Here is a 13,585-nt window from a genome sequence, read left to right on the forward strand (position 1 = left end):
CCAGGGCCTGAAGGTGTCAGCTTTAGCACTGCTCCTCCAGACGGCCGTGCCATCATCAAGTCCCTTCTGGACCTTGAGTCAACACAAACGTGCAGCTGCAAATACACTCTGTGATGAATTTTACTGGCCCACGGGAGGTGTGAAAGTCTCCACAGGAGCTGGTCCGTTACACACACATACATACACACACACACACTCACCAGATTTCCACAAACAGTGTCCAGCCCTGTTGAAGAGATTATAAGTGTAATAGATGAGCTGTTTGTCTTGGAACTGGACATGGAACTAGTGTAACTAGCTTAAGACACCAGATGGCGCCCATTCCTTATTTTAGGGCACAAAGGATCCTAATGTACTGTAATATCAAGGCGGCTTTGGGTAGGCTACTGATAATGATAAACCAATAACTAACTGATTAATTAGACTCTGCTGACAGAAAAGGAAAGTTAAATGTATGGAGTATAGCCAAATGAATAGTATTCTACCGCTGAAGTAGAAAAATTAGTTATCTAAGAAACTGCCATGCCAATAATGCGTGAGCCTATAGGCTATCAATGACAATTTGGCCCAAGTTTGGCCCCATTCTGTCAGTATCTGCCCGGCAATAGAAGACGGGGAGCTCAAGGTCAATGATATTAATACCTCAGCATTACATGAATGCCCGCTAAGTGACACACAAGTTGTTTACAAACATGCTTCTATTAAGATGACGCCAGCGAATGTAACTGTACCCACAAGTATGGACCGCCCAATGATAAAGTAGCTTAAACGGTCACGGACACCTGCATCTCTCTCTCTATCTTTCTCTCCCTCCCTCTTTTTCGCCTCCCACTAGTTACCGCCCCCGCCACGCATTGGACATTTAAATACGGGAGTCCTGCAACGCGGGAGGGTTCAGTTTAGAGGCAGTGTTTTGAAGTCAAGACCCACTAATTATAAGAGGGACTGTATCCTTGGACATAACGCGGAGATTTATTTTATCTTCGAGTGAATATTGGATAAACCTGAATAAAAACAACAACATTAATAGAGAAACAACTATGAAGTCTCCTCAACTGAAGTCTCGAAGCAAAGGTAAGTTTTTAAGCCTTGTCATCATCTATGTAATGAAATGTGGACAGTGAACACTAAACAGTGCTGGAAATAACTTCCAAGACACCTATTTAGGAATTTTATAACACAGAACTAGCCTATTCGAATATTTTTGTATTTTCTTAATTCAGCAGGACATACAATATGCCGCCCGCCCTTTTTAATGGCAGATATAGGCACTAAATTTAAAAATAAATTATAACCTAAATGATTTGTATACACTGGACTATTTCTTTACCTGAATCATTATAATTTCAGGCAAGTTCACTGAGGAAGACGATCTGAGTGACGTGCTCGGTGAGTTTGACGCAGTGATCGAGGATTTCACGTCACCGGTGGAGAAGAGACACTTTCGATACGACGAGCATCTGAAGACCATGAAGAGGAGAAGCAGCGCGAGTGTCAGTGACAGTGGCATCAGTGACTCAGAAAGTAAGAAAACCTTCCCTTTCTGGGCTTATCAACTGGGCATCACCATCCAATGTCAGGGTCCCCAGGTTCCAAAAATAATTTAATGGTGTCAGCACCACTTTTCCATAGCTGCACACTTAACACTTGTATCCAGAATGCACTTATTTTCATGACTATGCTGTTTAGCTAGTGGGAAGGTTGCAACGTCAGCAGGAAGATATCTTTGTAAAGGTTTGTCTTGGTCTGCTGGACAGCTAAACAGGAGCTTGCACAAACACACACACACACACACACACATTCAAACACATACACACAGGCTTGATCCGAGTCTAGAGATCTTGGGGTTAACTACAGGGGCATACTTGGCAAACGAGCCCCCATATTGAAAGCCTGCCATGACTCTGTGGCTGTCTAAGGTTTTATTGTCATAAAGCTCACTGTACAGTTTCCTGGTCCACAGAATGTGTATTACCATTCCATACACTGAAACTGACTCCGGGCCTCATTGTCGCTAACCAACATATAGTCTCACGCACCCACACACACACACAGACACACCCACACACACACACAGACACACTCACACACATATATGCTCCACTGGTCCCCCCTGAGGACAGCGCTTTAATTTCCCAGCCACATGCGAGTGGGTTGGGGTCTCCAAAGGAAGATGTGAAGAGTGCTGAAGAGTTCTGCATGTTCTAGAATCCCGGGACTACTGAATAGTTTAAGGAGGTTTAAGTGCCCGGTCCATCGGGAACTGTGCTCAAAATGTAGTCTTAGAAATAGATACAATATGTAGAAGAGATGCAATAATTTTTTCTCCTTTTTTCCTTGTAGTTACACTGTTATGTTTTTACTTCTCAAATGGCAAAAATGTAGTGACACATTTTTTTTTAAAGGGTACATCATTTGATAATAACTTTAAAACTAGGGGAATATACAGAGAACCCCAGTAGCTCACTGGGTATGGGCGCAAACCATACAGGCTCACATGCACCGGCCTAGGCCGTTTCTGCATGTCTTCCTCTCTCTCTCTCTCTCTCTCTCTCTCTCTCTCTCTCTCTCTCTCTCTCTCTCTCTCTCTCTCTCTCTCTCTCTCTCTCTCTCTCTCTCTCTCTCTCTCTCTCTCTCTCTCTCTCTCTATCTATCTATCTCTCTCTCACACACACACACACACACACACATTTCCTGACGATTTCTAATGGTCTCTGTCCAATGAAGCCATAAAAAAGAAAAAAGTAGAAGAAAAAAAAAATAGGGATACAAGTGTATTATATTGTTTCACATGTTCCCACACAGAGTTAAAAATCCAAATTACAGCAATAAAACGCATGCAATGCAGTCAAGGAGTACTGTAGAGATTACTCAGGAGAAAAACAGTCGCACTATGTGATATGTGGCTGAAAATAATGAGAGTGGTTGTGGGCGAGGAACGAGACAGATCAAATTCCTGTGTGAGGCCTGTCCTCTCCATGGCAGTCCATTGAGGAGGCTTCTAGACCCATGCAAAAAGGAGCTATTGTGTTGATGATGGATGGATGGATGGCTGAAGGGGTGAAGAAAGCAGGGTGCCGAAGTCTTAGATATGCTCCCCAATGTAAGTTTGTGTGTGTGTGTGAGAGAGAGAGAGAGAGAGAGAGAGGGGGGGGGGGGGGAGAGGGAGAGATATAATGGGAGGAAAGGCTGAGACAGGGAGAGAGACAGTTGGAGAGAAAGAAAGACGGTGAGAGAGACAACGAGAGAGATAGGGTTGAGAGATAGGGGGAGAGACGGGGGGAGAGATAGTGAGGCGGTGAGCCGCCCCACAGACCAGCTAGCGTGGCCAGCACGCCGACTGAAAGCCATCGTCTGCTTGAGAAATGAGAGGTTTCTCGTTCCAAGTCAAACAGGGATGCTTATCATCACACACCGTGGCTGCAGGGAGCGTGTGTGTGGCTACAGGGTGTGTGTGTGTGTGTTTGTATGCATGTGTGAACGACAGCAGTTGAGGTCGTCAGAGGCTAGACCACTGTAGGTAAGTGGTGTACATCAGAAGCACTCTGTCAGTCGTTCGGCACAAAGAGGGAGAGATAGAGGTGAGGGGGGGATGGGGGGCCAAAAGAGACTATCTGTTTCTGTATAATCTGTTTTTACTCCATGCACACTCTCTTTACACTCACAAACTCAATTGCCTGACAGCATACCATCCATACCAAACCATTTCAGGTTTACAAAGACGTTCATCACTGAGCCACGTCAGAGAAAAGTCTCTCCAGACTGCGGGCTAAGCTGAGCTGAACTCCTCCTCGATTTTACACATGGTGCTTCTCTTATTTGAAACTTATTTTTCCACCACCCCTTTCCGGAACTTAAAACAACAGAACGTGTCTTACTGTGTGGGTGCTTGAACTGTGATTTGGCTGCATCAAAGTGTTCATTATGTCTCTTATGCAACAATCCAACAGCTTTCTGGCGGAGAACAGTGGAGGGAGTGAGGGACTAACAGAGGGAAAGACCCAGAGTTTTATACGTTTGAAACCAAACTGAGGACCAGGGGAGGAAGCGGTGCTGTCTTGCCTCTCAAAATGCCATAATGTGTTGCTCTTACTGAAATAGAAACATCTAGAATTGAGACATTTTCCCATGACTTCCATAGAAGTCCATGTGACACTTCCAGGTTGAGGAAAGGGCACAAAAATAGTTTTGACTCAAAGTTAAGCGCGTAAGTGTGTGTGTGTAGAAACAGGAAGGTTGTTATTATGGGGGTATGCATTGAGTACACACACCCATCCTGTTCCATTGACACAGACAACCTGCCGCACGTGTTTCTGTGGCAATACACTGACGCCTGTTGTAGTGAACCTTGCGGTCGACACCAAAACAGGCTGAATAGTCTTTAAATAAGTATTTCTCTTTCCTCCACCCCCGTTTTTCTCTCTGTCTTTCTCAGGTGCAGAATCCCTTAACAGAAACAGTTTCAGCTTCAGCGATGAGAGGCTCAACTCCCCCACAGTCTTCTCCCCCACCCCCACCTCTCCCGCTCTCATGTCACCAAAAGGTGAGCGCCGCTCGTCATCCCTCATGGCTACGACACACACAGACACGTGTGCATGCTCACACGCACATACACTCACACAATCGCACGCAGACATGCACAGACATGGACACACACGCGCAAACAAATCGGGTCTTTGTTTGCCTTTCTGTATGCAAAGTTTTTCTCCGTTTGACTGATAATGACAAGCTGTACCAGAGATCAATGCTTCAGCAGAATGACTATGACTAGAAATAGCCATGGAAGAGGATGATTGAACACAGTTCGAATGCCAAAACTTAAGATAGGTTCAACTTACGATGTGAAAGGTCACCTTTTAGGTGCACATTTCAATGTTGTGTGTTGTTTTTTTAATAGGAATAATAACATCCCTTAGCTGTTGTAAGCTGTTCAATCATGGTCACCTAGTAACAACTTTTAATAACGCTGTCTGTTGTATTTGCAGCCAAACTGGGAGACACTAAAGAACTGGAGGACTTCATTGCCGACCTTGACAAAACATTAGCGAGTAAGTGTTAATCCCACCGAGCTGACCGGTCCGTGATATATGACCACCTGCCCCCCTGGCACTGCCCATTGGACAGGATCACCAGGCGTGCTTGTTCTTTGTAGTGCCACCTATGCTAACGACCAGTTCTAAAGCGACGTGAGGGCTGTCACACTTGACTGGTTCTAGGAAACCATAAGTGGTTCGCTATAGAGAGGGTTATTGGGCTTGGGGCTGGGACTAGGGGGGCTGGGGGGCTGGGGGGCAGGGAGGGATGCACCGGGGGATCCAGGGGCTTACAGGGGCACCGTGGAGGGAACGGGAACATATCCTACTCAGCTGTCACTCATGTTGTAAAATCCTGACAGACACACACCCACAGTTACTAACCTGTTGCAGCCTATGTAACAGCGTAAGGAGAGCTGAAGTAGTCTCTAGAATGCTGTGGGTACAGACCAACATAGCATAGTTTATTTGTTTTGGACCACTTCTTTATGACAGCACTGCAGGGTGTTAGAACTTGTATCAGATGTGCTGGAATGTGTGCGTGCAGAAAACCTGGGATGGAGTGTCAAGTCGAAATGTTAAAAGTGGAATGGGATTGGCAATGAGGAAGAGGTCAACATTAAAGAGATTGCACCTGTGTCTGTGTTGGGTAAAAGTGTCCCTCAGTGCTTGTAGGTGGACAACCAGTCCCTGTAAAATCGAAACCAGTCAGTCAGTCACCAGTCAGTCAGGCAGCTTTATTGGAGCCGTGGTGTTTACGATGACTGGACAGTAAAAACCCTGCTCAGAATAGAACTGGATTCTGACAAGGAGGGAGACAGTGAGTCCACAGCTAACCCCCAGTCTGTCTTTCCCTACAGGCATGTGACACGGAGACGCTAACACACAGACCCGTCTTGGAGTGTAGCCATGAGGGAGCGGGGCATCTGTCTGGACTTCACCCACCCTCCCCACCCTCCCCACCAGCCGCCAGCCTCCCAAATCCCCTCCTTCTCGCCCTGATACAGCTGGATTTGGCACACCAGCTGCCATGGCGACCACGTAACTCTGAATCCCACAGCAAGACCGAAACTCATCTCCTCCTGTAGTCCGAATCACTGTCCTGTCAGGATCGTCCCTCTCCTCCTCCCCACATCCCTTCCTCCCCTCCTTGCCTTCTCCCCCTCCACACTAACGCAGCATTAGTCTGTATGCATACAGAATACTCAAGGTGTTTGGAGTAATTCAACGATTCAAGAGGAACAACCATTGGCTATGTATCTGTAACTAGTGATGGTGAAAAGGTAAAGCAGGATAGCAAAGGAGAGAAGCAAAGGACGTCATTAACAGTCATTGTGACAATGTCTGCTCCATCACTAACACACACATAAGGCTGTGCTACTTTAATCAAAACTTGAGCTGGAAGAGTATTTAAAAATAGCTTTTTTTTTATAGAAGTATATTTGTAATTTTTATAGAGCTGGTTATTGTACATTTATCAGTAATACTTTTTTTGTGAAATATATTTTTGTATTTTATGTAAATAATGATTGCTCCAAATTATATTGCTTTGGTATTAAAAAGCTTCTATGGACAGATTAAGATTTGGGCTGGAGACTCGTTGACTGCTGGTTTCATGCTTCTAACGAATGTGAACTTAAATCATAATTTACTGGACGGTAAAACAATGTATTTAATACAGCTACCAGAGACGATATTATGAATTAAAATTGATTAAAAAAATGAATATTTTCTATGGATCTTTTAAAACGACCCCTTGTCTTTATTTTTGTTCTTGACTGGTTTCTCTGTCACCTAACAGGAGGTTGGATTATTAACACCTTCAACCTGGCAACCCACAGCTGCATGACACTACTTCAAAATACTGTGACATATTACAAGAGGAAGGGTCAGAAAGAAGAATACATGCACAGTAGCACAGAGTAGCTCCTGGATTTACAGTAGCACATGGCTCGCACAACACAGTCCCGTCAGTATCTCCGACATCAGGAGTATTCAACTAAATGAACAAATTTAAGACAACAATGTTGCTGACTCCCTGTCTTGAGATTGAGAAAGTTGTCTGACTGTGGGCAGCTGGTTCCTATCCACCTCGTCACCTCAGTGGTGTACTGGTCATGCGCCCTCCCTCCCTCCCCCTCCCTCACCCCCCCCCCCCCCCCCCCCCGTCACTCCACTGTCCCCCACATCCTTGGTCCCTGTCCTTTCCTGTGGGTGACTGTGTCCATGTGTCACTGCTGTCACTGATTCTATCCCTGTCCTGACCTCTTCCTCCGCGGCCTCTGCTGGAGCCAGCATTCAGCCGGACAAAGTCAGCACATCTCCGTTAAAGGGATAATCTGCTGTTTCATGACGTTTTGGCTTGGGCTGGGTCTACGAATGACTGGCCATCTACTGTCGGGAATGTGAAGCCTTTTCATGTAGTTTTGACAGAAGGTGCAGTAAGGTGCAGTCAGAGAGAGAGAGAGAGAGAGAGAGAGAGAGAGAGAGTGTGTGACACCGATGGTGACTATGCACATGACAGCAACGTGATTGACACACACACACACACAAAAATAGACATTACAGATCCCATGACTCATGGAGTCATTACTCAACCACTCAACAAAGCAGGATTTTTGTTGTATAACACCCCACCCCCCACCACCACCCAGGGTCTATTTCCAGGCCAGGCTATCAGCCAGGGATGACCCCTCGTTACCAGGACGGCAGGTGTGGTGGTCCAACCAGGTCTGCTACTGGGGGCTCTAGGGGTCAGAGGTTGGAAGCAAACCAGTCCTCTCTGTGGACACCATGTTGCCAAGAGAGCAGGTGCAGGCCAGGAGAGAATGTATGTTCGGAGAGAATGAAGACAGGATACATTTACTATTGATACAAGACTTCAGCCTTCCAACCCCACATGTATTATTTCACATATAAAATGTACCATCAGACATGGTCAACAGTCACTCAGAGGATGAAAGCCCCATCATTTGGAAAACTTGCTCTGTCATTCACATCTGTCCCGGCTTCTGCCCAGGCCTCTGTCCAGGCTTCTGTCCAGGCTTCTGTCCAGGCTTCTGTCCAGGCCTCTGTCCCGGCCTCTGTCCAGGCCTCTGTCCAGGCCTCTGTCCAGGCATCTGTCCAGGCTTCTGTCCAGGCCTCTGTCCCGGCGTCTGTCCAGGCCTCTGTCCCGGCCTCTGTCCAGGCCTCTGTCCCGGCCTCTGTCCAGGCTTCTGTCCAGGCCTCTGTCCCGGCCTCTGTCCAGGCTTCTGTCCAGGCCTCTGTCCCGGCCTCTGTCCCGGCGTCTGTCCAGGCCTCTGTCCAGGCCTCTGTCCAGGCCTCTGTCCCGGCGTCTGTCCAGGCCTCTGTCCCGGCCTCTGTCCCGGCCTCTGTCCAGGCCTCTGTCCCGGCCTCTGTCCAGGCCTCTGTCCCGGCCTCTGTCCAGGCTTCTGTCCAGGCCTCTGTCCCGGCCTCTGTCCAGGCCTCTGTCCCGGCCTCTGTCCCGGCCTCTGTCCAGGCTTCTGTCCAGGCCTCTGTCCCGGCCTCTGTCCAGGCCTCTGTCCAGGCCTCTGTCCAGGCCTCTGTCCCGGCCTCTGTCCCGGCGTCTGTCCCGGCGTCTGTCCAGGCCTCTGTCCAGGCCTCTGTCCAGGCCTCTGTCCAGGCCTCTGTCCAGGCCTCTGTCCCGGCCTCTGTCCAGGCATCTGTCCAGGCCTCTGTCCAGGCGTCTGTCCAGCCCATCCCAGGCCCAGTCAGTGTGTCTGTCTCACTGTCCAGCCAAGAGTCAGGCCCCATCCGCCAGGCACATTCATCTGGCAGCAGGAAACTGGCACAGAGCTCATATCCACTCTGTATCTTTAGTACAGTTGGCAGAAGCCCGTGCCCGTGGGGGCAGAGCCCACCGTATCACAGACAGAGCCCACCTGTCCTCATTGTTCTGTGCCAGGGAAGCAGGGAGGTTGGCAGGGGCAACGTGAAATGTGTTGGTGCAATGGTATTGTTCCTCTGGAACAACTCCTCTCCTACTTGGCACCGGGAAGCACCTTTTTGGGCCAGTGCAGGAGGAGCCAGTGCTGGGTTTGGCAGGAGACCCAGGACCTGGCCAGAGCCACGACCAGGCACACTGGGCTGGAAGTGTGGGAACATTGGACAGGCAGAGGCATGGGAAGGGGAGGGGTGGAGAGAGAGAGATAGGGAGAGAGAGAGAGACATAGAGGGAGAGAGAGAGAGAGAGAGAGAGAGAGAGAGAGAGAGAGAGAGAGAGAGAGAGAGAGGACGGAAGGATGAAAGAGAGGGATGGGATTGAGGAAGCAGTCATGCAGTTGGAGAGAAATGGACAGCATCTGACACGGCGTTGTGGAACAGGCTCCATGCAATTGAGGTAGAAGGTGAGGTAGTTTGGAGCGCAGGTGAGATGGCGCAATAAGGCAGGGATGGTGACAATCTCATGTTCTCGAGACAAGCCCAAACCTGTCAGGTTCTTGTCAACAAGACTTCAGGGGCAGCCCAGTTACCAGGATAATCCTGATTGGAGCCTGGAATGGAGCTCCTGGGAATAGCTGGGGTGCAGTTCAGGCCAGTCAGAGATGTGGACATCCACATCATGGGGAGATAGAGCTCCACTGCGGGCCAATGATCAGGCTCGTTTACTGCTCCGTCCCCAGATCACTGGAGGCCAGATGTCAGGTTTGGCAGTCCAAGGAGCAAGGGGGAGGGGCTCAGATTGTGTGTGCCTGCGTGTCTGTGTGTGTGTGTGTGGCCTGAGGCTCTGAATAACCCTCAAACTGAAGCCTAGCTTTCAATAGATGACAATGCCCTGCCACTTTCTTTACTGGGGCTAGACTTTAAAGGGGAATCGTCATTTTCTATATTATTGAAAGCTGAATCATATGGTCAACATTTATTTTATGCATTTTATGTTAAGTGGTATTGTACAGTTGCCCTTGTTTGATTATCAGAGGATGTTGTTTAAAATACTGCGACTGAACTTTATATGAACTTTATAACTCACTATTGCCGTATCGTAGTTTCTACACTTTTCTAGATATGACGATGACTGCACCACTCCTCAAAACGGACTTAACTCACACTCACAAGTCCCATGACTTCACCACACACAGACACGTACGATTGCATGTGCACACCCACACACACACACAGCGTTTGTCTGTGACCACCCAGAGGCCCGGGCTCAGACCGGGGGAGTGCTGGAGATGACTCAGAAGATAATTTATGAGAGTGAATGTTTCCAGTTGAATAGGACTCAGCAGCAGGTGCTAGAAGATAGCTGAAAAGACCCATTCACAACCGTCAAACCTCTTCCGGGGAAACACATTTTCCACTGACACTCGTTCGGTTCCCCCGTATTGTGGTCGCGGTAGGGGCTCGATGCTCTCGTCACTTGTTCTCACTCAACAAATGAGGGTGGAGGAAGGCCGGAGCATGATGATGTCACGCTGTAGACTAGGTGGAGAGCACCAGTCCAGACCACCATGGGTCCCCTGAGTCTGGACGCAGCTGTCCGACTGACCGCTGGACGCATTCTGAGAAACATCCACAGGGGTTGTTGTTCACACTGGGGGAGTGGTCATGACCTAGTTAACCACACTTCTGAAGTTCTGGTTAATGGTTGTTCGTTCTAACCAACAGGAATGTGTGGGAAACCATCGCGATCGATTTGTTGGGTGAACTTGAGGGTATTGAGTCATCTAAACAGGGATGTGGTGTGAGCGTATGTCAGAGTGTGGCCTTCCTCTTTCTGAGGTGATCCACTGACTGGGTTTCCACGTCAACGTTTCCACGTTGGTAACAGAGACTCAGTCAGTCAGCAGGCTGGTTGGACAGACAGACAAACAGATGTTTGGGCGGTTGGCCAGTCGGTTAAGAAGTAAGTCAGTCAGTCTCACTGTGTAATATCTATAAATAAACAGACATAGTTGCCGTAACTGTCACAGTAAGAGCAAAAAAATCATACTGAGAATCTTTTCAAATAAAAACCACTGGGATTTGTATTTGTATGAAATGTGTCCCCAAAGACACAGAACCAGGTCCCAATGATTTAAAGAAATGGAACCCCCAGCCCTGACCCCAGGTTCCTAACCCCGACCCCAAGTTCCTAACACCAAACTCCCTGGAACAGGTTGCCAGGTTAGAGGTCATGGAGTTACCAAGGAGATGAGAAGGCGCAGGGACACTTATCCTCTATTTCTACTGGCCAAAGTGAGATCTATTGAGTCTCCCATCCCTATATCCATGTAACAGTACTGGGATGACTCTCCCAAAAGAAGGGCAAATTGATCGAACAGATGGAGTCTTGACATCAGCTTCACGATTTATTGTTAAAACAGATTTTCTTCACAGAGGGAGACATTTTGAAACATGATTTTAAGCTGTCTCAAGTTATAGTTATGCGAAAAACATTTGTTATCTTGAGGCCATTTTAAGGCTTGTCAAATTATTTTGCAACATTAACAGCAACTGTTGCCAAAATGTGTTACTGTTGGCAATGGGGTGAGACACATCAGAAACAAAATACTGCCACTTAATACAAATGAAATGTGACCAATTTGCTGTTACTATTGCTCCAAAACCTCACAAAGCTCCTAACAATTACAATAGACTGAAATTGAACCAGACATTTGTCATATAATATTGTTCCGCAGCAGGCCTGCGGGTTTGATACAATGTATCTGACCCACTACATTAGATTATATGTGAGAAAATCCATCTGGGGTTCCTCCAACATCAACAGAACATCATATTATCATATCGCGTCTTGTGACAACACTGTAGTAGAATCAATCTGTCAGTATCAATGTTTGGATGATTCAAACTTTTCTAATGATGACGCATCCCTGCTCCAGCTTCTGTCCCATCAACACCAAGGAGGAAGTGAGGCGTTAAAGATTCATGACTGCGTGTGTATGTGGCGTAAGGCAGACCCCAGAAGGCTATGTGAAGTCGTGGCCTCTGCTCCCCTCCCTCCAGGACTGTCTGGCTTCCATCTGCTCTGTCTGGCTTCCAAGAGCCAACATTCGATCTCCTCGTCTCTCTCCGTCCCTCCTCCGCCTCACTCTCTCGTCTGTGCATCTTTCTTCATCCCTCCGTCACTAGCTCTTTACACCTCTCCACCTCGAGGTCTTTCATTTACTTCTCTCCATCTTTTTCGTACCAGATACGTTTGTAAGTCCTCCATGTCTGTCTTTTGTTTATCAGGGTGTGGTGGGAGGACAGATAGTGTCGGTGGGAGGGCACTCATTTGAATAGATAACAATATAATGGGAGCCATTTTAGGAACAGTGGTATCTTAGATACTCCTACAAGATAGGGATATTAAAAGGACTTGTAGAGACTAAAAGTGTGAGAGAGTGAGGGTACAAGTGTGAGAAAGAGAAAGAGAGATATCAATCCTGATATCTATTCAAATAAATCAGTGGATTTTTGAGACACAAATTCAAGCAAGCGGCCCTTTCGCAATTCCCCCCCACACCAGAAAATAGAATTACTATTCCAAACAAATCCTGTATTCTTTCCTAGCATGAAGTCCTTTCAAATGTTGAAACCACCTACTCAGCTGAATTATTCAACCGTCTTATGTTCGTGCAAATGCACACGGTCAGCTGGTAGGGCGTTTGTTGTTTTATCAGAACAAAGGAGTTTGTTAATAATTAAGTTCCAAACAGATGCCAGAGTCACAACAATGTGAACCTAGCAGACTGGGGTCGGCCCCCCTCCTAACCCATCTCCTCCCAAGCCGTCTGCTTTTAACTGTCCTTCTTCCTCCCCTCTTTTATCTCTTCTCCTCCCCTTCTCTCAACATCTCCACCTTCTCTTCTTGTCTCTCCATCCCCCTCCTGCCTTTTCGTCAAGGTTAGGCCCCCCCCCCCCAGTCAGTCTAATTCTTGTTGCTCACTTTTCTGCTCTCCTTATGACTCCCCTCTTTCCCGCCACTATTTTCTAACCCCTCTGTTCTTGTTTTCAAGGCCCTCTCTGTACCTCCCTCCATTCCTCCCTCTGGGCAGGTTAGAAAGGTGGATAAGCAGCCTGTCATTTAGTCCAGGTTCACGCGTGGCCAAATTCTCCTCAGACCCTGGAGCACAGGGAGGGGAGAGAGGGGAGAGAAGGGAGAGAGGGGAGAGAAGGGAGAGAGGGGAGAGTGGGGAGAGAGGGGAGAGAGGGGAGAGAAGGGAGAGAGGGGAGAGAGGGGAGAGATGGGAGAGATGGGAGAGAAGGGAGAGAAGGGAGAGAGGGGAGAGAGGGGAGGTTCTCTTTACTCCGTTCTCTTTACTTCTTTACCTGGTGACCCCCGCCCCCACTCCCCTCCCCCCCTCCTACACACACACACCCTGTCCCTTCATCTGCTGCAGATCTGGGGGCGGCGGGTTGATGGGAATTAAATTACCCTGATAATTGCTGCTCAAAGGCAGGCAGTGAAAACAGGCAAAGTGCTGTCCCCCTGCAGACAAAGGAGGGGTGTCTGCACTCCTTTATCACAGTGTGTGTGTATGCGTGTGTGTGTGTGTGTGTGTAGACTGGGAACTCTGAAGGTTTCTTCTGTAGCTATGCCCATACTC

At 47.9% G+C, this 13,585-nt stretch overlaps 1 protein-coding gene across 1 annotated transcript; it reads left to right on the forward strand.

The window, feature by feature from the left end:
• Positions 1-903: 903 nt before the first annotated feature.
• On the forward strand, positions 904-6,030 carry rgcc (regulator of cell cycle). The gene is made up of 5 exons (XM_067261075.1): positions 904-1,074; positions 1,351-1,524; positions 4,436-4,543; positions 4,986-5,048; positions 5,894-6,030. Exons 1-5 carry the CDS (start codon positions 1,041-1,043, stop codon positions 5,899-5,901), a joined length of 387 nt encoding a protein of 128 aa, XP_067117176.1. The 5' UTR covers positions 904-1,040; the 3' UTR covers positions 5,902-6,030.
• Positions 6,031-13,585: the final 7,555 nt, after the last annotated feature.

Source organism: Osmerus mordax, chromosome 2 (genome assembly GCF_038355195.1).
Source record: "Osmerus mordax isolate fOsmMor3 chromosome 2, fOsmMor3.pri, whole genome shotgun sequence".
NCBI classification, from domain to species: domain Eukaryota; kingdom Metazoa; phylum Chordata; class Actinopteri; order Osmeriformes; family Osmeridae; genus Osmerus; species Osmerus mordax.

Coding starts and splice junctions, on each gene's coding strand:
- rgcc (XM_067261075.1), top strand. CDS start 1,041: ATGAAGTCTCCTCAACTGAAGTCTCGAAGCAAAG. Junction 1,075..1,350: donor ACTGAAGTCTCGAAGCAAAG/GTAAGTTTTTAA, acceptor TTATAATTTCAG/GCAAGTTCACTGAGGAAGAC. Junction 4,544..4,985: donor CGCTCTCATGTCACCAAAAG/GTGAGCGCCGCT, acceptor TTGTATTTGCAG/CCAAACTGGGAGACACTAAA.